The sequence below is a fragment of the Saccopteryx leptura genome, chromosome 3 (genome assembly GCF_036850995.1).
Source record: "Saccopteryx leptura isolate mSacLep1 chromosome 3, mSacLep1_pri_phased_curated, whole genome shotgun sequence".
Taxonomy (NCBI): domain Eukaryota; kingdom Metazoa; phylum Chordata; class Mammalia; order Chiroptera; family Emballonuridae; genus Saccopteryx; species Saccopteryx leptura.
In genome coordinates, this window is record NC_089505.1 from 69,573,640 (window position 1) to 69,595,120 (window position 21,481).

The 21,481-nt window shown below is 45.7% G+C and overlaps 1 protein-coding gene and 1 pseudogene across 3 annotated transcripts in view; both read left to right on the top strand.

Moving 5' to 3' along the window:
• Positions 1-21,481, top strand: part of LOC136399195 (sialic acid-binding Ig-like lectin 5) — an 85,307-nt gene continuing 63,826 nt past the window's right edge. Inside the window, exons 1-9 of one of the 3 annotated variants that reach the window (XM_066374154.1) lie at positions 1-46; positions 123-497; positions 716-997; positions 1,260-1,307; positions 1,518-1,775; positions 1,860-2,144; positions 2,357-2,471; positions 3,221-3,302; positions 3,851-5,161. In XM_066374154.1, the coding sequence (XP_066230251.1) occupies positions 10-46; positions 123-497; positions 716-997; positions 1,260-1,307; positions 1,518-1,775; positions 1,860-2,144; positions 2,357-2,471; positions 3,221-3,302; positions 3,851-4,045 (1,677 nt within the window). In that variant the 5' untranslated portion in view covers positions 1-9 and the 3' untranslated portion in view covers positions 4,046-5,161. Of the gene's footprint in view, positions 47-122; positions 498-715; positions 998-1,259; positions 1,308-1,517; positions 1,776-1,859; positions 2,145-2,356; positions 2,472-3,220; positions 3,303-3,850; positions 5,163-21,481 lie in introns of those variants that run through there. The other 2 variants (XM_066374152.1, XM_066374149.1) reach the window with 2 other exon arrangements.
• On the top strand, positions 18,639-20,623 carry LOC136399201 (sialic acid-binding Ig-like lectin 14; annotated as a pseudogene).

Sequence of the window (21,481 nt, forward strand, 5' to 3'; positions counted from 1 at the left end):
GATGCAGACATGGTGCCCCTGCTGCTGCTGCCGCTGCTGTGGGGGGGTGAGTGCCCTGAGGAAGGCAGGCTGGGCAAGTGGGGGTGGGGCAGAGCTGCAGCTGAGACCTTGTGTCCCCCCAGGGTCCCTGCAGGGACAGCAAGACTATTGGATCCGAGTGCAGGAATCAGTGACGGTGCAAAAGGGTCTGTGCGTCCATGTGCCCTGCTCCTTCTCCTACGAAGAGAGTTCGACTCCTTCCCAAAGTATACTTACCTACTGGTATGAGAAAGGGGCCAACCCAAAAACTGCTTCTCCTGTGGCCACTAACGACCCAAATAAACCAGCGAAGAAAGAGTTCCAGAACCGATTCCTCCTCGCGGACCCCGGGACCAACAACTGTTCCCTGAGCATCAGAGACGCCAGGACCAGTGACTCAGGAACCTACTTCTTCCGAGTAGAGAGAGGAACTGTGAAATATAGTTACCAGAAAAGCATGCTGAGTGTGCAGGTGACAGGTATGGCAGGGCCCAGGAAAAGACCCAGGGGTGTGGGACTGTGTTCCAGAACAGGGACAGGACACCAGGACACTTCCTGATCCAGGTCTTGGGCTCAGGGTGGGCGGAAAACACAGAGGACCCAGAGCAGCTGTGGCCCTGAGGCAGAGGAACCACTCAGGGTGACACTCTCGGTCCCCAAGCCCTGGACCCCAGGCAACTCCCTCTCTCCTCCTCAGCCCTGACAGAGACGCCTGACATTCACATTCTGGAGCCTCTGGAGGCCGGCCGCCCCACACAGCTGACCTGCAGTCTGCCAGGGGCCTGCGAAGGGGGAAGCCCTCTCACCCTCTCCTGGGTGGGGGATGCTCTTGACTCACTGAACACTCAGACCCTCCACTCCTCAGTGCTCACCTTCACCCCAAGGCCCCAGGACCATGGTTCCAAAGTCACTTGTCTGGTGGTAGCAGTGGTAGAAACTTTGGTGACCACGCGGAAAACCGTCCAGCTCAATGTGTCTTGTGAGTGTTGAGGGGATGATGGGTGGTCCCGCGGTATTGGGACTGGTGTGCGTGTGTGTGTGTGTGTGTGTGTGTGTGTGTGTGTTTGTGTGTAGGATGCTGAGCTAACCTGAGAACTCTTGTGTATGGATATAAGCATGGGGGGGGGGATGGGCCCGCAGGACCGAAATCCCAACTTCCCTGTTCCCACCGCCCTCCTTGGGTTCAGGGTGACTTCCATCCGCTCCTCCTCTCTGAAGCGGGCCATGTCTTTCTGTCCCAGATGCCCCCCGGAACCTCACCATAGACATCTCCTTCAGAAATGTCACAGGTAGGAATAACCTTACCCTATCTGGAGCGAACATTCCCCTGGGTACCATGCAGCAGAGGGCATTCAGAGTTTGCATGGGATCAGATGTGGGAAGGGCAAGGATGAAAATCATCAGCCTCCCTCCCTCACCTCTGAGGCTGGGAGCCTATAGCCCCTTTCCGCACACACCCCTCTCCACCTCTCCCTCTCTCTCTTCATTTCTCTCCAAAGTCCTGAAGATTCTGCAAAACACCTCCTCTCTGCCCATCTTGGAAGGGGAGGCTGTTCGGCTGCTCTGTGAGGCTGACAGCAACCCTCCTGCAGAGCTGAACTGGTTCCGGGGGTCCCCAGCTCTGAACGCCACCCCCATCTCCAGCACCGCGACCCTGGAGCTGCCCCACGTGGGGACTGCGGAAGAAGGGGAGTTCTCCTGCCTGGCTCGGCACCCGCTGGGCTCCCAGACTCTCTCTCTCAGCCTCTCTGTGGTCTGTGAGTGTGGGGAAGTCTAAGGGGAGGTCACTTGAGGCCTGAAAGGCCAAAGGCACTGCTGACCCTGCTCCTCCCTCCCCACAGTCTCCCCGCAGCTCCTGGGCCCCTCCTGCTCCTGGGAGGACCAGGGTCTGCACTGCAGCTGCTTCTCCCGAGCCCAGCCTGCCCCCTCCCTGCGCTGGCGGCTGGGGTTGGGGCTGCTGGAGGGGAATCACAGCAATGCCTCCTACATGGTCACCTCCTGGTCAGATGGGCCCTGGGCCAACAGCTCCCTGAGCCTCAGCCGGGAGCTCAGCGCTGGCCTCAGACTCAGCTGCGAGGCCAGCAATGTCCACGGGGCCCAGAGCGCCACTGTCCTGCTGCTGCCAGGTCAGTGGTCTAATGGGGGACAGGCTTAGAGAGAAAAGAGTGGGTCACAGAGAAGATGGACTGGGGGCGGGGCTGGGCCTGGACAGGGGTGATTGTTAGGACAGGGCCCTCCATCTCCTGCAGGAACAGAACCTAAAACTGCTTGTGCAAAGGGGTGGGGAGACAGGAGACTGAGTTTTGTGTTGGGTGGTCTCATGCCCTCTCCTCTGCAGGGAAGTCGGTGTACCTGGCCGGAGTGGTTCCAGCAGGAGTGGTTCCTGCGGCTCTTGGAGGTGCTGGTGTCATGGCCCTGCTGTCCCTGTGCTTGTGTCTCCTCTTCCTTTACATGTAAGTCTGTGTCCCAGGGAACAGGGAGCTGTGTTTTAGGAAATATGGAGAAAAGTCACTGAATCCCAGAAAGGCATATCTGAGTACATCCACAGGGGAAAATAGTATGATTGAAATGAAATAACCATGTACTTAGAGTGTCCAATTCAATGTGCTTTAGCTCAGTCACAGAGTTGTGCACCTGTCACCACAATCAATCTGATAATATTTTTATTAATGCAAAAGAAAAAAGCCCACATGTTTTGTCACCCAGCTTTCATCCTCCACCCAAGCCCCCATCACCACTGATCCACATCCTTTCTCTAGGCCAGTCCGTTCTGCCCAGTTCATGTGAATGGACTCATACAGTACATGGTCCTTTGTGACCAACTTTTTTCACAGAGCACGGTATTGTGAAGGATCCTGTGTCAGTTCTTTATTCCTTTTCATTTCCAAATAATATATTATGGTATGGACAGGGACATTTATTTAACTATTCTTTCTTTGATGGAAATTTGAATTGTTTATATTTTTTGGTATAACAAATAACACTCTTCTGCAAGCTTCTATGTGTAAGGTGGCCCTTTAGCAATGAAAATTCAGTCTTGGCCAGGCACCGGGTTACCCAGGGGGACAGAATACTGACTTGCATGTCCGGAGGGTCTCCGAGTCTGGTCCCAGGGTCTGGGTGCCTCAGTCATCCTGTCAGGGAGTGGGGGCCCCTGCCCACCTGTGCCTGAGCCACTCTGGCTGCTGACTTCTTCCCTTAGAGTGAGAGCCCGCAGGAAGCCAGCGGCCGGGAGACCCCAGATCAGGGATGGTGAGGACCCTGTCGAGGGCACAGCCAACTGGGTGAGTGGTGGGGTGTCTTCTCATGCAGTGTGGGGGTGGGCATGTCCGTTCAATGAGTCCAGACTGAGCTCCTCAGCAACTCCCCAAACTCACCCCTCTGTGGTCAGCCGGACAGACAGCTGGGAGCTGACTTCTCCTCCATCTCCTGGAGCCATGGTCAGCCTCCTGCCCACCCTGCTGACCACTGAGCCCACCTCCCTCTGCTGAGTACAGGCTGCCAGAACCATCTCCCCAAAACTGTTACATTGTCCCCCATTCTGGGCATATTGCTTCACCTCTCCTCCCCCCAGTTTTTTTTCTGTAAGTGGAGATAAGTATTATAGCATTCATACTGGGTTGTTGTGGGGATAAATGTGATTAGCAAGCACTCAATATGGTCTAATAAATTGCACTAGTACAAAATTTTCAATGAATGAGTGAATAGTTAAGTTCATGAAAACTGTGTGTGGAAAAAGAGGATGAATGAAAAAGTGTCCCATCAACTCAAATTTCCCTCAGGACCATATTGGCCTTATTTTTCTCTGACTCCTTCTCTCGCCTTCACTCAGGGTTCCAAGGAAAATCCTAGACCAGAGAAGCCCCCAGACCAAGTGTCACCCACTGGGGACGCCCCTCCATCAGAGGAGCAGCAGGAGCTACACTACGCAAGCCTCAGCTTTCACGGGCTGAAGCCACGGAAGCCTGAGGACCAGGAGGCCAAAAGTACACATGTGTATGCAGAGATCAAGAAGACAAGCAAGTGAGGACTCACTCAGAGCTCAGTCCTGGCCGCAGGCATCACAGCCTCTCAGGGGAAGAAGTCCAGAGTAACTGATGCAGCAGGAGGAGACCTTGTGACAATATCAACATTAACTCCTGTGTGAGCGTCCCCAGGCAGGGCAGAGAAGACAGGTGATGGGATGACAGGGGCTTGGGCTCACATACAGGCTTCAGTGCTCCCTAAGGCATTGTCATCAAACGATTCACTTCACTTCTCTGCCCCCCAGTTTCCCATTCTGTACAGCAGAGATCTTGCGTGCTACTCAACTATTTTCAGAAGGGAAAGATGAATGGTTTTCAACATTTGCCCTAGTTATAATTCCTAAAAGTTCTTTCTGGAAAACATGTTTTGACAAATTGTTCTAGATGATATTAAGCTGTGCACAAAATTACTGTAGATACTACTTCTGTATCCTGTATACAAAACATTTAGATATGAAGAAACAATCAGGTGTGTTTTTATTTGATTTGTAAGGAATTTATCTGTATTTCTACTTGGTTGCTCTGATATAGCTGGGTCTTACACATTGTTGAAACATAGTGACTATGGGCCCTGGCTGTTTGGCTCAGTGGTAGAACATCAGTCCGGCATGTGCAAGTCCCGGGGTCGATTCCCAGCCAGGGTACACAAGAGAAGTGACCATCTGCTTCTCCACCTCTCCCTCTTCTCTCTCTTTGTCCTCCCACAGCCATGGTTTATTCAAGCTAATTGGCCCCGGGTGCTGAGGATGGCACCATGGCCTCACCTCAGGTGCTTAAATAGCTGGTTGCTGGGCAACAGAGCAGTGGCCCCAGATGGGCAGAGCATCATCTCATTGAGGGCTTGTTGGGTGGTTCTCGTCAGGGCGCATGCAGGAGTCTGTAGTTCTGCCTCTCTGCTTCTCACATAATAAAAAACAAAAACATAGTGAGTATTGTTTATGAAGTATATTCCAAATGGAAAATCAGTAGTTGTCATTCATAATGGGACAGGACTGGCCAAGGCAATGACCGAATTAAAAATTAAAAGCTTATTGTGATTTGTTCACACTCTTTAGTTGTATATTCAAAACTAACTACAGCTCAGTATCAGGTAAAAGAATTAGTGGCCATAAGCAGAAAGATGGTAAGCCACACTTTCAATATTCTTCTTCGGCCAACATCAAACTTGTGACATTACAAGAGATTTTGGAACTGTATTCATGCAAGGTATTCAAACAAAATGACAAAGAAGCATTTCCATATTCAAAGCACTACTTGAACAACAATAATAAGAAAAAAGGGATTTTACAGTGTACTCTGCAGATGACAATACTAACATACCAGGAATTACTGACAACTGGGAATTGCTTGCAGAGACAGTGTATCTGATGAACCAATGTGCTGTCAGAGAGGAGGTATATTGTACATGATAGATGCTATAACAATGTTGCTATCACTCTGCTCCCTCTACGTGCTGGAACTGGTGTGTAGCTCTTGACAGGTGAGGAAGAGATGGGAATCCAGACGTCATGTTTGTAGTGTAGGCAGCCTCCCAGGATGGCTCCCAAGGACCTCCACTTCCTGATATTCATGCCTTTGTATCATCCAGCTCCCCTTAAATGTGTGCTGGACCTAGCCAGAAACAGAGGTCCTGATTCCAAAGTGTTGTGAGGAACAGAATGTTGGACAAACCAATGAATAAGTTCAGATGTAGGTCATCTTCCAGTTGGGCTTTCAGATGAGGCTGCAGCACTTACCCCAACACTTTGATCACAGCCTGGTGAGATGCTGTGAGCAAGACCACAATGAACCCTGCTCAAATTCCTGACCCTCAGGCACTGGGAGATGACAACAGTGTGGTGTTTAAAGTTGCTTAGTTTGGGGGATAATTTGTCATGTAGCATTAGATAGCTAACATGATATCAGTCTTTTGAAAGTCAATGGTCTTTTTCCAATGTCATAATTCTCATTTAAGATTCAAGGACAGATTCTTCCTGGGTGATTACAGAGAACACCAAGTACATGCAAAAATCTGAGAAAAATAAGAGAGAGAGGGTACTTTCTTGTTTTTATATATTTATTTATTTTTACTATTTTTTCCATTGATTTGAGGGAAAGAGAGAGAGAGAGAGAGAGAGAGAGAGAGAGAGAAGTAAACTCATAGCTCCACTAAGTTGTTCCATTTAGTTGTGCACTCATTGATTGCTTCTTGTTTGTTCCCCCACTGCGGATGGCACCCACGACCTCTGCTCTGGGACCACGCTTATCTACTGAGCCACCCAACCAGGGAAGGACTTTCTCATTTTTGACAACAACAAGTTAAGTTAGTAAGATCTATTCTTCTTCTGGAAACAATTGAAATTGCTAGATAAAATACTAAAAAACTGTCTGCACAAAATCATGAAACACATGACAAACTAGTGAGAAGTTTCCCCGCTGATGTTTGCTGATGTTTGGACTCAGAGAAGTAAGCAGAACACACCAAGCTGGTTTTGTACGAGTATTTTCTTATTCTGGTGACTGAGATGAGCTGCAGTTTTCAAAGTCTCCTGGAATGAGGGGAACAGAAATAAAAGTGGTGCCAAACTGGAGCCCTGGCAAATGGCAGAGCACCCTCCTGGAGGAGGGTGCTTCAGTGGCAGATGATCTCAGCTGGAAGGTCTGAGACCCACAGAGCAAGGGGATGGTACACGCACAGGTGTGTCAGCAGGATCTCAGTAGGAGACTGAGGGCACCATCAGGAGACTGATTACATGTGACTAATGGAGGGAGGAGTTACAGAGGGTCAGGACTAAGAGGTCCAGTAAGAGACGGTGAGGAATCCAAGGACAAGCAATAATGAGAAGCCATTACCACCCCCAGACCTGATGGGGCAAGGGGAGGGGAGGGACCTGAACCTGTGAGAGCTGCAGCCTTGGAGAACGGTGCCTGGGTCAGGGTTGTCTAGGGAAACAACACCAATAGGCTATAGATACAGAGACAGAGAATTGAGTCACACAATTGAGGCTGAGAAATTCTCACAATAGGTTCTGTGAAGACAGATGTTAAGAATATTTGCAAAAATGTAAAAACACTGCTACTCTTTTTTATTGACTTTTTTGTTTTCAAAAATATAGGAATTTTTTGTTACATATATTATTTGTTAACAATTTTTAAATGTTTTAAATGAAGTAATGCATACATATTTGATATTTTCTCAGAATTAATTTCTAATAAGGCAAATATTGATAGAAATAACCTGCATAAGCAAAAGATTTTTGAGGTGCACAATACTGTTCTTTTTAAAAATGATGTAAAGCTGTTCTGAGATAAAAAAAATTTGAGAACTACCCCCCTTAGAGATCCTTGTGCACACTTACACCAGATACATGGGCAAGAAGGTTCACAGCAGCATTGCTTGTCATGGTCACAATCTGGAAGCGATCTACATGCCCACTTGGGGTCAGATGGATAAATAAAGGTGGTACATCCACATAATGGAATACTTTGCAGTAATGAAAAGAAACTATCGCTACATGACGACATGGACACTCTCCCAACCACAATGTTGGAGAAAATAAGAAGACACAAGAAATGCATGTACTTTTGTTACATATATAAAAATACTTACTCTTCATAATAGTTCAAAGAAAAACTACATAAAAGATAGCACTAAAAAGAAGAGTGAGGGCAAGATTCTAAAAGTGTTTGATGTTGCTCACTTACTTCTGGGGGATGCAGGAGTTACTGTTGGGGAAACCAGTGGGGGAGGTTCTGAAATATATGGTATAAATTTCCTTTCTTGGACCTATATGGCAAAAAGCGTATTTACTTTACATTTACAATGTATGTATGAATGCATTTGTTTTATGAATCTTTCTCTATGTGTGTTATACTTCACAACAACTATAACTGGGGGCAACAATGTTACATCTACTGGGGATCTTTTGAGGAAGCTGTAAAGACTCAGTTTGTGGTGCAGCTTTCATGACATCACATCATCACTTTGGACTGAATCTTCCTGAAGAGGAAGTAATCCTTTCCCTTTGTCAGTTTCCATTGTTGAGGAAGGAAAGCTTAATAACTTGGTGGGAATATCACTATCATTAGGATCTTTTACTGGCCAAGTGAGCATCTATTTAGTATCAGGAAAACAAATAACAGCGAAAATTGCAGAGAAATTATTGTTCCCACACTCTAATGTTAGAATATCAAAATGAGACTACTATACAGTTTTAACTCTTCGTGTCAAATTAATTTTAATATTTTGAAAAGTTGTAAAAAGAGGACTCAGAGTTCTCAGATACAGTTCTCCCAAATTCCCCTCACGTTAACACCTTATATTACCCTTATATTACCGGCACCAAGAATACACAGTGGGGAAAGGACAGTCCTTACAGCAAGTGGTTCTGGAAAAACTGGATATTCACATATAAAGAATGAAGCTGGAACTTTTCCTTACACCACACACACAAATCAACTCAGAATAGAGTAAGGACTTAAACATAAGACCTGATAAAGTCCTAGAAAAACACACAAGGAAAGAGCTTCATGATAATTGGTTTGGCAGTGATTTCATGGATATGACACTGAAAGCCCAGGCCAAAAAACCCAACCAAACAAAGAAACAAATTAACAGAAACAAAAAACAAGTGGGACAACATCAAACTAAAAAGCATCTGCACAGCAAAGGAAATCATCAACAGAATAAAAGGGAAACCTACAAAATGGAAAAAAATATTTGCAAAACATAACTCTGATAAGGAGTTGAGTAAGAGGAAAGGAATAAAGAAGGACAAATATACAGTGACAGAAAATGATTTGACTTTGGGTGATGGGCATAGAACATAATCAACAGTTCAAATGCTATAGAGATATTTACCTGAAAGCTAGGTACTCTTAATGATCAGTGTCACCCTGTTAAATTAAATATTCTAAATAAAATTTAAAAAATAATCTCCCAAATATATAAGGAACACCTACAATTTGAGAGTAAGAAAATCTAATAATCCAATTTAAAAATGGAGGACTTGAATAGATCTTTCTCCAAAGAACACATACAAATGGCTCTTAAAATGAAATATTTTTATATATGGAACAAAACTTTATGAATTCTTTTGTGTCTTTGTACTTTCTCCAACACTGCATTTGGGAGAGTTAGCTATGTTGTCGTGTAGCTTATATGAAAGAATGCTCAACATCAGTAATCATCAAGGAAATGCAAATCAAAACCACAATGAGATATCACCTCACATATGTCTGGATGGCTATTATTAAAAAAACACACATAGAAAAGACGACAAGTGCTGATAAGGATGCAGGGAAATTAGAACCTAGTACACTGTTGGTGGGAATGCAAATAGGTGCAGTAGCTGTGGAAACAGTATGGAGGTTGCTCAAAAAATTAAAACTGTGACCCAGCAATCCCATTTCTGGATATTTATCCAAAAGAATTAAAATCAGAATCTCGAGAAAATATGAGTGCTCCCATTAACAACAGCCAGATTGTGGAGATCATCTACCTTCACAGGTGAGTGGATAAATAAAATTTGGCATGCACCTACAATGGCATATTATTCAGATTTAAAAAAAACAAAGATATTCTGCAGTGTGCCATAACAGGATGAAACTTGATCATGGTAATTGATGTAAGTCAGCCAGAGAAAGACAAACACCAAATGATTCCACTTATGTGAGGTTTCTAAAATAGTCAAATTCACAGCATCAAAGAGTGGAAGGGTAGTTCCCTGGGGCTGGAGGGAGGGGCATGGGGGGTTGCTAATAAACTGACCCAAAGCTTAGGTAAGCAAGTTGAACAAGTTCTGGAGATCCGCTACACAACCCTGTCCTTGTAGTCTATCTACAACAGTGTCTCGTACACTACAAAATTGGTGAAGGAGTTCGATCTCATGTTGTGTTATCACAATAAATTAAAAAATGTAAAAACTCAGGCAATTAACATTGGTGCAATACTAGTAACATTTCTGTATTGGAGAGATGCGAAGCATCAATTCATAGATGCTTCCTTTAGTTGTCTATCGATTGCTTGCTCATATGTGCCTTGACTGGGGGCTTCAGCTGAACCAGTCACCCCTTGCTCAAGCTGGTGACCCCACACTCAAGCTAGCAAGCCCACCCTCTAGCCAGCGACATCAAGGTTTCTAACTGAGGCCCTCAGCATCTCAGGCCAATGCTCTATCCACTGCACCATCACTAGTCAGGCCATTTTTAAGTAATAAAATTACTGAAAACTTTTTTTATATAGTTAATAGTGGGGGATTCTTTATTTTTATAAATTCTGCTCAGGTCATTAACCAATTTTTCTATTGGGTTGTCTAATTATTTTCTAATCAAATTTCTAGATACTTTGCAATCTTCAGTGAGGATTGTTGACAAAATATTTGTGTATTAATTCATTTAAAATAAAAAGTTATTGATTTAGTGAACTAAACATGCATTTTCAAAACCAAAAATCAATGTGTAAAAAGTGACATTGTTCTACATTATTTTGCAAGTTTTTTAAAACACCTGCTTAATGGAAGAAACCTAAATTCTCATACCAGCTTCTTCAGTTAACTTAGTGTGATATTTTTTTAAAGTGTGACTTGTACTGAGTGGTGTTAGTATGCCAAAGCCATTACCCCACTGATGCGTGTAGAGGCCCTGAATGGGAACATGGAACAGGGACAGGGTTCAGTGCCCTGCGACAAAGGGCACGGTGGCTTTACTGACAAAAGTACTGAACACAGAACTATGCTGAATGCAGTGCAATAGGGATAGAATTAGCAATTCTGACTAACCAGTAGGTGGGGACATTTGAGCTATACCCTTGCCCTTTAATCTGCTTTAAAGAAGTTCTCCTTCCTGACTTCCTCATTCTTGTTCTTGCTTCTATTTTGTGTGTATCAATAATTACCCATAAGGACTGGGGGTTGGGGCCATCTCATGAAACCCGTGCAAGGATGGTGAGGCAATCTTCTCTAGGTCCCTCATAAGCATTGTCTCTGTGACGGATGGACATTCATTTTGTTTTCAGTTTCATGGGTTTTGTTATGTGCTGCAATAAATGGTTGTGTACATTTATCTTTTCAGACTGATGCTCTGTTTTGTTTTTTAAATTGATTATTTTTTAGAGGGATGGGGGGGGAGGAGAGAGGAGAAAGCATTCATTTGTTGTTCCACTTACTTGTGCATCCATTGGTTGGTTCTTGTATGTGCCGTGATGGGGATCTGAACCTGCAACCTTGGTGTATTGGGATAATGCTCTAACCAATTGAGAACCCAGCCACGGCTTGATGCTTTGGCTTTAATGAGATATTGTTCCCAGGAGTGAGATTGTTGAGACTAGCGAGTGTGTAGGTGTGAAGCTCACGAATGGTGCCAGATTGCCCCCTGCCCAATCGGGACCTTTTCTGTCACATCTGTAAAGCCAGTAGCCACAGCCTCCATAATAGTCACCTGGCCCATGCAGGTTCGTATTTGATTCAGACAGATGGTGTTGGGCAGATAAAATATATTATGCTCACTTTGTTAAAGATGGTGCTGCCCATGTGGAAGCCCATCGCCCAGGTGATATTAATTTCCCTTCTTGCTTGGGATGGGTGTGATTATATTAATGTGTGTTGGGGGCAGGCTGTGGGCAGGCAAGATTCTTGTAGCCTGGGGCTTGGTTTTAGGACTAAGCCTTTCCCACCTTTTTTTTTTTTTCCGGTCTCCCAGGTCTGGCAGTCTTTTTAATTAATTTTAATGGGGTGACATTGATAAATCAGGGTACATATGTTCAGTGAAAACATCTCTAGGTTATTTTGACATTTGATTATGCTGCATTTCCATCACCCAAAGTCCAATTGTCTTCCGTCACCTTCTAACTGGTTTTCTTTGTGCCCCTCCCCTCCCCCAACCCCCTTCCTCTCCTCCCCCCTGTAACCCCCACACTCTTGTCTGTGTCTCTGAGTCTCATTTTTATGTCCTACCTATGAATGGAATCATAGAGTTCTTAGTTTTTTCTGATTTACTTATTTCGCTCAGTATAAAGTTATCAAGGTCCATCCATGTTGTTGTAAATGATCTGATGTCATCATTTCTTATGGCTGAGTAGTATTCCATAGTATATATGTACCAAAGCTTTTTAATCCACTTGCCAACTGATGGACACTTGGGCTGTTTCCAGATCTTCGCTATTGTGAACAATGCTGCCATAAACATGGGGGTGCATTTTTTCTTTTCAAACAGTGCTATGGTATTCTTGGGGTATATTCCTAACAGTGGTGTAGCTGGGTCAAAAGGCAGTTCGATTTTTAATTTCTTGAGGAATCTCCATACTGTTTTCCACAATGGCTGCACCAGTCTGCATTCCCACCAGCAGTGCAGGAGGGTGCCCTTTTCTCCACATCCTTGCCAGCACTTATTCTGTGTTGTTTTGTTGATGAGCGCCATTCTGACTGGTGTGAGATGATATCTCATTGTGGTTTTAATTTGCATTTTTCTAATGATTAGTGATATTGAGCATTTTTTCCTATGCCTATTGGCCATCTGTATGTCCTCTTTGGAGAAGGGTCTATTCATTTCTTTTGCCCATTTTTTGACTGGATTGTTTGTCTTCCTGGTATTGAGTTTTACAAGTTCTTTATAAATTTTGGTAATTAACCCCTTATCAGACGTATTGTCAAATATATTCTCCCATTGTGTAGTTTGTCTTTTTATTCTGTTCTTATTGTCTTTAGCTGTGCAGAAGCTTTTTAGTTTGATATAGTCCCATTTGTTTATCCTGTCTTTTATTTCACTTGCCCGTGGAGATATGTCGACAAATATATCGCTGTAAACTCTCTGACATCTCTGACTGTCCAAATCCAATGCGAACCTGCATGGGCCAGAAGGCTGCTGTGATAGTGGCTCTGGCCCTGGCTTCTGGCTTTATAGTCGGTAAAGAAACAATGGAGCCAAAAACTGATGGGCCATCATCTTTAATCCTAGCTTGCACCTGGCGGGCAAGTAAAAACACACACTGGGCTCCAAAACCCACTCACATTTAGTGCTCATAAAGCTACTGACTCATCTGAGTTTCCTAGAATCAAAGGTTTCTAGCTCACCAGACTTATTCACCTCTGTTCCCCATCTCCTTCCTTCTCTCTGCACAAACTGGCTTCTCACTCAACACTCCGCCATCTTGGCTGCTTCTCCTGGCCTCCTCCACATGGCCTTTTTCTGCTCTCCTCTCTGTACTCTCCTCTAATACTAATAATCTCAGGAGCTGAGAGAGCAAGCTCCCATTCTGCCCCATTTTATAGTGTAGAAATCAAAACCTTTTAATCCAATATACAAAATAGGGAAATCTTTAATACAAAGTCACTTATTTGAGTCATGATGGGACTGTATCACCCCACATCAAAAAGAGTGGGAAAGGCTTAATCCCAAAACCAAGCCCCAGGCTACAAGGATCCTGCCTGCCCACAGCCCACCCCCAACACACATTAATATCACCTGGGTGACAGGCCTCTACGTGGGCAGCGCCATCTTTAACAAAGTGAGCATAATATATTTTATCTGCCCAACAAACCTACACTATAAACCAAGTGCTCGCTCTCTTGGTTCCTGCTATCACCATTGCAGGGGCCTCCCTGATCCCTTGCCATTCATGGGAAAAGCAGGTCTTCTCTTGTGGCTTGCCTGTCTTGGTGAGACATCAATAAACAGAATGGCCCACCATCCTCCAACTCCGCCATTTCTTTACCATCTGCCCAAATCCAATGAGAACCTGCATGTGAATGGCCACGATGGCGGCTCCTGGCCTTACAGATGGTAATGAAACAATGGAGCCAAGAACTGGTGGGCCGTTATATTTAATCCTAGCTTGCACCCAGCCGGCAAGAAATACACACAGTGGGAAAACACTTCCCTTTCCATTCAGGGCTCCCAAAGCCACTGACTTATCTGAGTTTCCTAGAATCAAAGGTTTCTACTTCACCAGCCTTATTCATCTCTCTTCCCCATCTCCTTCTCTCTGCACAAACTGGCTTCTCCTTCAGCACTCCGCCATTTTGGCTGCTTCTCCTCTCCTCCATGTGGCTTTTTTCTGCTTTCCCCCAGAATGGGCTCCTCTGCCCCATTATATAGTGTAGAAATGAAAACCTTTAATCCAATATACAACCAAGGAAGTCTCTGATACAAAGTCACTTAGGGTGGGAAAGGCTTAGTCTTAAAACTAAACCTTAGGCTATAATGACCCTGCCTGCTTACAGCTTGTCCCCCACACCCAATGTAAACTATAAGCGAGCAAACATATGTATCATATTTACAAACTTATTTGACCAACAACATCCATGCCAGCTAAGGGTGTCCAGATTCCTTATAGCGTTGCCACTTTCCCGGTCAAGGTAGCACTGAAATAGGAAAAGTGTGGTGTGACTTGACACCTTAATGAGTTATTGTATTGCCTCTAATAGTTTTTCCAGTAAATTGTGGATTTTCCAGGTATACAATAATACTAATTAAAAATAAAAAGGTATGTCCTTTCCCAGTACTTGTACTTGATTCCCTTTTTAATTGCTTATGGCTAACAGTCTCAGAGCACTGTGCACTAAGCAGCTGATCTGTATTTCTCAGTTTGGGAATTCCAACACCGTGGGGGGTCCCACTTCTCATCCCTAAGGAAGCTAGATACCGTATGTCTTCATGTATAAGATGCACCTTTCCCAAAAAATTTGGGATTCTAAAAGCTGGGTGTGTCTTATATATTGGTTGTAAATTTTTTTACTTGCATTTCCCGCTTTTTCATGCAGAAGAGGAGTTATATGAATTTTATGATGAATAAAACTTGAATTCAATAACTTTATGTAATACCTTTTTTTTTTTTTTTTTCAAATTCCGGGCCCCAAAATTAAGGTGTGTCTTATACATGGGCACATACAGTACTGGCTTTCCCTGAAACCTAGTAGCTGGTGTGTCCTGTCTGAGGAAACTGTCACTGGGACTTTACTAGGATGTAGAGAAGGGTCCAGTGCTCCTAATGCCTCTCCATCCCCAGCCCCCCGGACACTGCCGTCCAGCTTCTCTGTCTGTGATGGTGAACAACTCTGTTTTGCTCCCTTGTTTTCTTCCTGCTCCTTTTCCTTGAATCTTTCTTCATCTTTTCTGATACGTACCCTCCTTCATAGCTGATCCGGTCATTTCCTCCAGGAGTCATTGATGACCCCATTCCTCATAGCTGGACCCCATTCACCCACGACCCAGTTCAATCTGTCTCCACTCCTCTGGGGCATGTTCATCCCATCCTACGAGTCCACCCGCGATCCCGTCTGTCTCCTCACCAGTCCTGACTCCTCTGCGACTTTATCTGCACATGTAGCCCCCTCTTGCTGGTGCCTCTCAACTGCCCCACGACCACACTTAACCCAGCTGTGGTCCATGGCATTTTATAATATCTTATTTTTGTTTACTACTGTGATATAGAAAGGCATTTTACTGCTTCTCATTTGCGTCCTGACAGAGGATTGTACTTGCAACCCCAGAGCAACTTGGCAGCCAGGAAGCACCCTACCTACTGAAAATCCATGAGGGCTGCATGGACACCTGTAAGGAGAGATATTCCAGGGTTATCATACTTTTTGAGGCTATCATCAATGGCATCTTTGATAACATCCTATGTTTTGTTTATTATACACTTTTGATTTTGTGATTTGGTTTTGTCTCTAGCAATCTTCCTAACTCTCTTATTAAAATCCCTAAAATGTATCTGTGTATACTTGTGAATTTTTCTCTATGTGCCATCATTTATGAAGAAAGACAGCTTTGATTTCTTTTCAATTTCCATTGCTTTTACCTACTGTTATTGCCTCTCTAGACTAGGACCTGTATGAGGTACTGTGTTTGCTGAAGACGCCCTCTGTCTTGTTAGAGAAATTCTCCTTTATTCATAACTGGCTGTGAGTTTTGTCATGAAGGCTTTGGAAATCACCTAATGCTCATTGTTTTACCTCTTGACATTTAATCAATCAATCAAAGGCCAATCAGGAACACAGAAGCCCCAGAGTGTATTTCCACAGCAAGAATTTAACATAACGAACTTGTTCTGCTGATGTTGGAACAGATATGAAGCAGAAAGGAAACTGCCTGGAAGCTTAGACCACTCTGACCTAATCCAAGTCCACAGCCTGTTTTTGTGTGTATAATTGATATGTAATTGACATTTAACATGATGCTAGTTTCAAGCGTCCAACTTAGTGATTCCATATATGTAAATATTGTGAAGTGCTCATCACAATGTCTTGTTAACATCCATCTCCACATAGAATTACGCACTTATTTTCTTGAGATGAGGTCTTTTAACAATATACACTCTAGCATTGATCAAATATATAACACAGTATTATTAATTATATTATTATACTTAGTAATATTAATATCCACTATCATTAACTGTTGTCACCGTGTTGTGCATGACATCCACATGATTTAATTATCTGTTTTATTTTTACTACTTTGGAACTAGAAGTTTGTACCTTGAAGCAGCCTCATCCATTCTGCCCATCCCCCACCCACCGCCCCTGGCAAAAACCAATCTGTTCTTTCTACTGTGAGCTTGATTTTTTTTTTTATGTGTCCATATATAAGTGAGGTCACTCTGTATTTGTCTTTCCCTGTCTGATTTATTTCACATAACACGATGCCCTTATGGTCCGTCCATGTTGCCCCAAATAGCAGCATTGTCTTTTTAACAGCAGAATCGTATCCATTGTAGAGATACCAGATTTTCTTCATCTGTTCATTATCAATGGACACTTAGGTGGCTGCATATCTTGGCGATTATAAATAATGCTGCAATGAACATGAGGTTCATATACTTTTTCAAGTTAGTGTTTTCCTTTCCTTTAAATAAATCCCCAGGAGTGGAATTGCTGAATCAGATGGTAGCTTTAGGTTTTTTTATTAAAATTGATTGATTAATTTTTTTCAGAAAATTAAATTTAACAAGGTAATGTTGATCAATAAGAGTATATAGCTTCAGGTAAATGTCTCTATAGCTCTAGTTTTAATTTTTGAGGAACTGCCCTACTGATTTACATAGTCGTTGCCCTAATTTGCATTCCTCGCAACAGTGCAAGATACTTCCCCTTTCTTAACATTCTGGCCAGCACTTACTATTTCTTGTCTTTTTATTTTTTATTTTTTTATAATCCTGTCCTGAGATCTGCCCGACAGCCCAGTGATGTGCACTGTGGGGCACAGCCATGGACATCCTGCTGTCTTTAGTCCTAGGCTGCACAAAACAGTCTTGCTTACAATACAGGAGGAGTCCGGGGGTGGGGGTAGAGCTGGGTACCTGCTCCCCATGTCAGGGGCAGACCAGGTTTTCAGGAGCCTGATGTTTACACAAAGGTTGAGATCACTGTTTAAAAAATATATATAATATTTCTGATATGAGAAAACACATCACATCAAGTCATAAAAGCTAAAATGCTGAAAACCAAACTACAAGGCAATTCAGAAAAATTACCAACTCTCTTTGTTAACAGTATAGCACACCTTTCTGGCCCAACTGCGTAACACATGAGGCAAGATCTCTACTATGCCTTCAGTTTCGAAGGAGCTTGTGTGCGCCTTCACTGTCCGACAGACCAACAGACCCTAGAAGACCAACCCTGGTGTATCCCCTGTCCGCACACACTCCTCAGAGCAACGGACCCTGATGTTCCACATTGCCCCTGGGTTCCACCCTTCCCAGATGTGGGGTCTACATTTCTTTCTCTCCTGCCAGCACTTGAGTGATTTTTTTTTTTTTTTTATAGAATTTCTTTTTAATTTTATTTATTCATTTTTTTAGAGAAGAGAGAGAGAAAGACAGAGAGGGAGAGAGAGAGAGAGAGAGAAGGTGGGGAGGAGCTGGAAGCATCAACTCCCATATGTGCCTTGACCAGGCAAGCCCAGGGTTTCGAACCGGCAACCTCAGCATTTCCAGGTCGATGCTTTATCCACTGTGCCACCACAGGTCAGGCAAATTTTATTTATTTTATTTTATTTATTCATTTTTAGAGAGGAGAGAGAGAGGGAGAGAAAGAGACAGAGAGGGAGACAGAAGAGAGACAGAGAGAGAGAAGGGGGAGGAGCTGGAAGCATCAACTCCCATTTGTGCCTTGACCAGGCAAGCCCAGGGTTTCGAACCGGCGACCTCAGCATTTCCAGGTCGACACTTTCTCCACTGCGCCACCACAGGTCAGGCCTTGAGTGATTTAAAGAAAATGTACAATTACTCTTCTAGAACGTGCAGTGATTTCAGCTAGAGGGAGGTCCCTGTGAGTCACCAGGACCAGCTCTAACTACCATGGACCCCTGGGTGACCTCCTTCTCAACTTAAAAATCATCTGTTAGGTGATTACTTTCAGATTCACATCTGGACAAGAATCCCAAACTCTGAGATCCTTGCTGTATCTACCTGCAGAGTTGGGTGTCCGGAAGTTAGACAGGATGATTTCTCAGTCCTCAATGAGCCCCCACAGCCTGTGGACCACAACTTCCCCTTCTGGGTCTGGTCACAGCTCTCTCAGAGGCTTCCTGTCAGGGTGTCCTCAGCCCCACCCCACAGTTGGGCAGTATTCTCCCAGACACAGAGACTGGACCTGCTCTGTCCTGTCAGATGCAGACATGGCGCCCCTGCTGCTGCTGCCCCTGCTGTGGGGGGGGGGGGGGGTGAGTGGGCCCAGGGAGGGGGGACAGCTAGGATGGGGAGGGGCTGGGGCTGTAGCTGAGTCTCTGTGTCCCCCCAGGGTCCCTGCAGCAGCACCAAGGCTATGAGCTCCGAGTGCAATAATCGGTGAGGGTGCAGGAGGGTCTGTGCGTCCACGTGCCCTGCTCTTTCTCCTACCCCTGGAGTCCGTGGTTATCTTACAGCACACTCTACACTCACTGGTACCATCGTGTGGACAGCGAGTACTATCTTGTGGCCAGAAACAACGCAGATGAGCCAGTGAAGACAGACAGCAGGAGCTGATTCCTCCTCTCAGACTCCAGGAACAACGACTGTTCCCTGAGCGTCAGAGACGCCAGGACCAGTGACTCAGGAATCTACCAGTTCCGAGTAGAGAGAGGAAATGATGTGAAATATACTTACAATAAAAAGACGCTGAATTTGAAGGTGACAGGTACGAGAGGGGCCCAAGTCGGACCTAGGTAAGTGGGACGCTATCTTATGACAGGAACAGGACACTGTGACAACCCTTGTCCTGGCCTTGTGCCCAGGGTGGTCGGAAGAGACACATGATCTGGGGTGAGCTTGAGACTTGAGGCAGGACACTCTCAGGGTCACACTCTGGGTCTCCCCCGACGCAAAGCCCAGGTCCTTGCCTTTCTGTTCCTCAGCTTTGACGGAAAAACCCATCATCCATATTCCGGAGCCTCTGGAGGCCGGCCGCCCCACACAGCTGACCTGCAGCCTGCCAAGGGCCTGCGAAGGGGGAAGCCCTCTCACCTTCTCCTGGGTGGGGGCCGCTGTTGACTCGCTGAACCCTCAGACCCTCCACTCCTCGGTGCTCACCTTCACCCCAAAGGCCCAGGACCATGGCACCAGCCTCACCTGTCAGGTGACACGTCAGGGGTCTTCAGTCACTACAGAGAGAACCATCTGGCTCAATGTCTCCTGTGAGTGTTGGAGGGATGGTTTGGTTCCAGTGGGAAGTAGGACCGGGGTGAATGCATGTGCATGAGTGTAGGTAGAAGAGGAAGAGAGGGAGGCTGAGCTTGAAACACTCATGCATGGATGGATCTGAGTGCAGGTGGGGGCTGGGCCAGAGGACAGAAACCTCATCTTTCTGGTACCCAGTGCCCTCCTTGGGTTCAGGGTGACTTCCACACTCCCCTCCCCTCTGAAGCGGGGCCATGTCTTTCTGTCCCAGATGCCCCCCGGAACCTCACCATAGGCATCTCCTTCAGAAATATCCCAGGTAGGAAGGAACTTTGCCTCTTTGTAGCTGGGATCTGCCCTGTAGGTTGGTGTGGAGCAGAGGGGGAAACTGAATCTGAATTGGAATTGATTAAAAAGAACAAGGATGAAAATCATCACCTCCCCGCACGTCTTGTGAGTGGGTGCTTCCACCTGTGTTCCATCTCTCTTCTTCTCCCCCCCCCCCACCCGTCTTCTTCTCTCTCCAAAGCCGTCAGGATTCTGCAAAACACCTCCTACCTGCCCATCCTGGAGGGTGAGGCTGTGCAGCTGCTCTGTGAGGCTGACAGCAACCCCCCTACAGAGCTGAGCTGGTTCCAGGGGTCCCCAGCCCTGAATGCCACCCCCGTCTCCAGCACTGCAACCCTGGAGCTGCTCCGCGTGGGGACTGCGGAAGAAGGGGAGTTCTTCTGCCGGGCTCGGCACCTGCTGGGCTCCCGGCATGTTTCTGTCAGCCTCTCTGTGCAGAGTGAGTTTCTGAACTAGTGTTGGAGCTGTGGGTGGGACTGAGACCTGGGGACACAACATCACCCCCCTCTGCTCTTCCCCAGGAAACCCCCCTCCCCACAGCTGTGTGACTGAGGAGCAGCAGGGCTCCTGGCCCCTGGTCCTCACCCTGATCAGAGGGGCCCTCATGGGGGCTGGCTTCCTCTTCACCTATAGCCTCACCTGGCTCTACTACTCCAGGTGAGCAGGTCTGTCTGTCTGTCTTTCTCTACAGGGAAGATAAATGATTGACCTGAGTTCCAGATGCAGCTGGGCTGTTCAGCCCTGCCTCAAGCAAGAGCTTGATTGACCTAGTCTCTGAGCTAAGACCCTGTTGTCTCTGCAAGTGTGGAGGTCCTGAGACAACTAGGCCAATATCTTGACTGATTTGCCCTTCTTTTTAATGGAACAAGGTGGGGATACAGAGTCCAGAGGGACAGTCATGGGACATCAATGTCATCATCTCCCTGGAAGCTCTTGTCTCAGTTGTCTCAAATGTACCTCTTGGATTTTAATTGGTGCAAGTGACTGAGTGATGACAAGGAGAGGTGATATAATTGAAAAGGATGGTATTGCATTCATTTCCTGAGAGGAGGCTCCACTTCACCAGGCAGGGCCCCCCGGATAGAAGACGCAGGTGTGGGGAGCCCAGCCTGAGCCTTTACTGGGGTTTCCATGGGAAAGACAATGGAAAGCAGAATGAACATTTAGGGTCAGCTGGGATGAATAAATCTGGGGTTCGGGCCTGTGGGGAGGTCTCTGTGTGTCTGGTCCCAGGTCCTGGGAGATTTAGGGCAGGCGGGGAAGCTGGGGACCATGGGCTCAGGGTGGATTGGTTTGTGTCTGAAAGGCTGTTCCTGGCAGAGGTCTTGGCTGTCTCTGAGAACCAGATTGCCCCGGGTGGAGCTGCATCTCCTTGGCCTCAAAGCTGATTAAGATGTGAAAGCTTCATGAGACACAGACAACAGAAAACAAGTAATATCCACCCACTGATTGCCCCTCGTTTCTGCCTGTGCCTCTCCCATTGGACTTGTCTTCTCTCTCTATGCTGGTCCTGCTTACC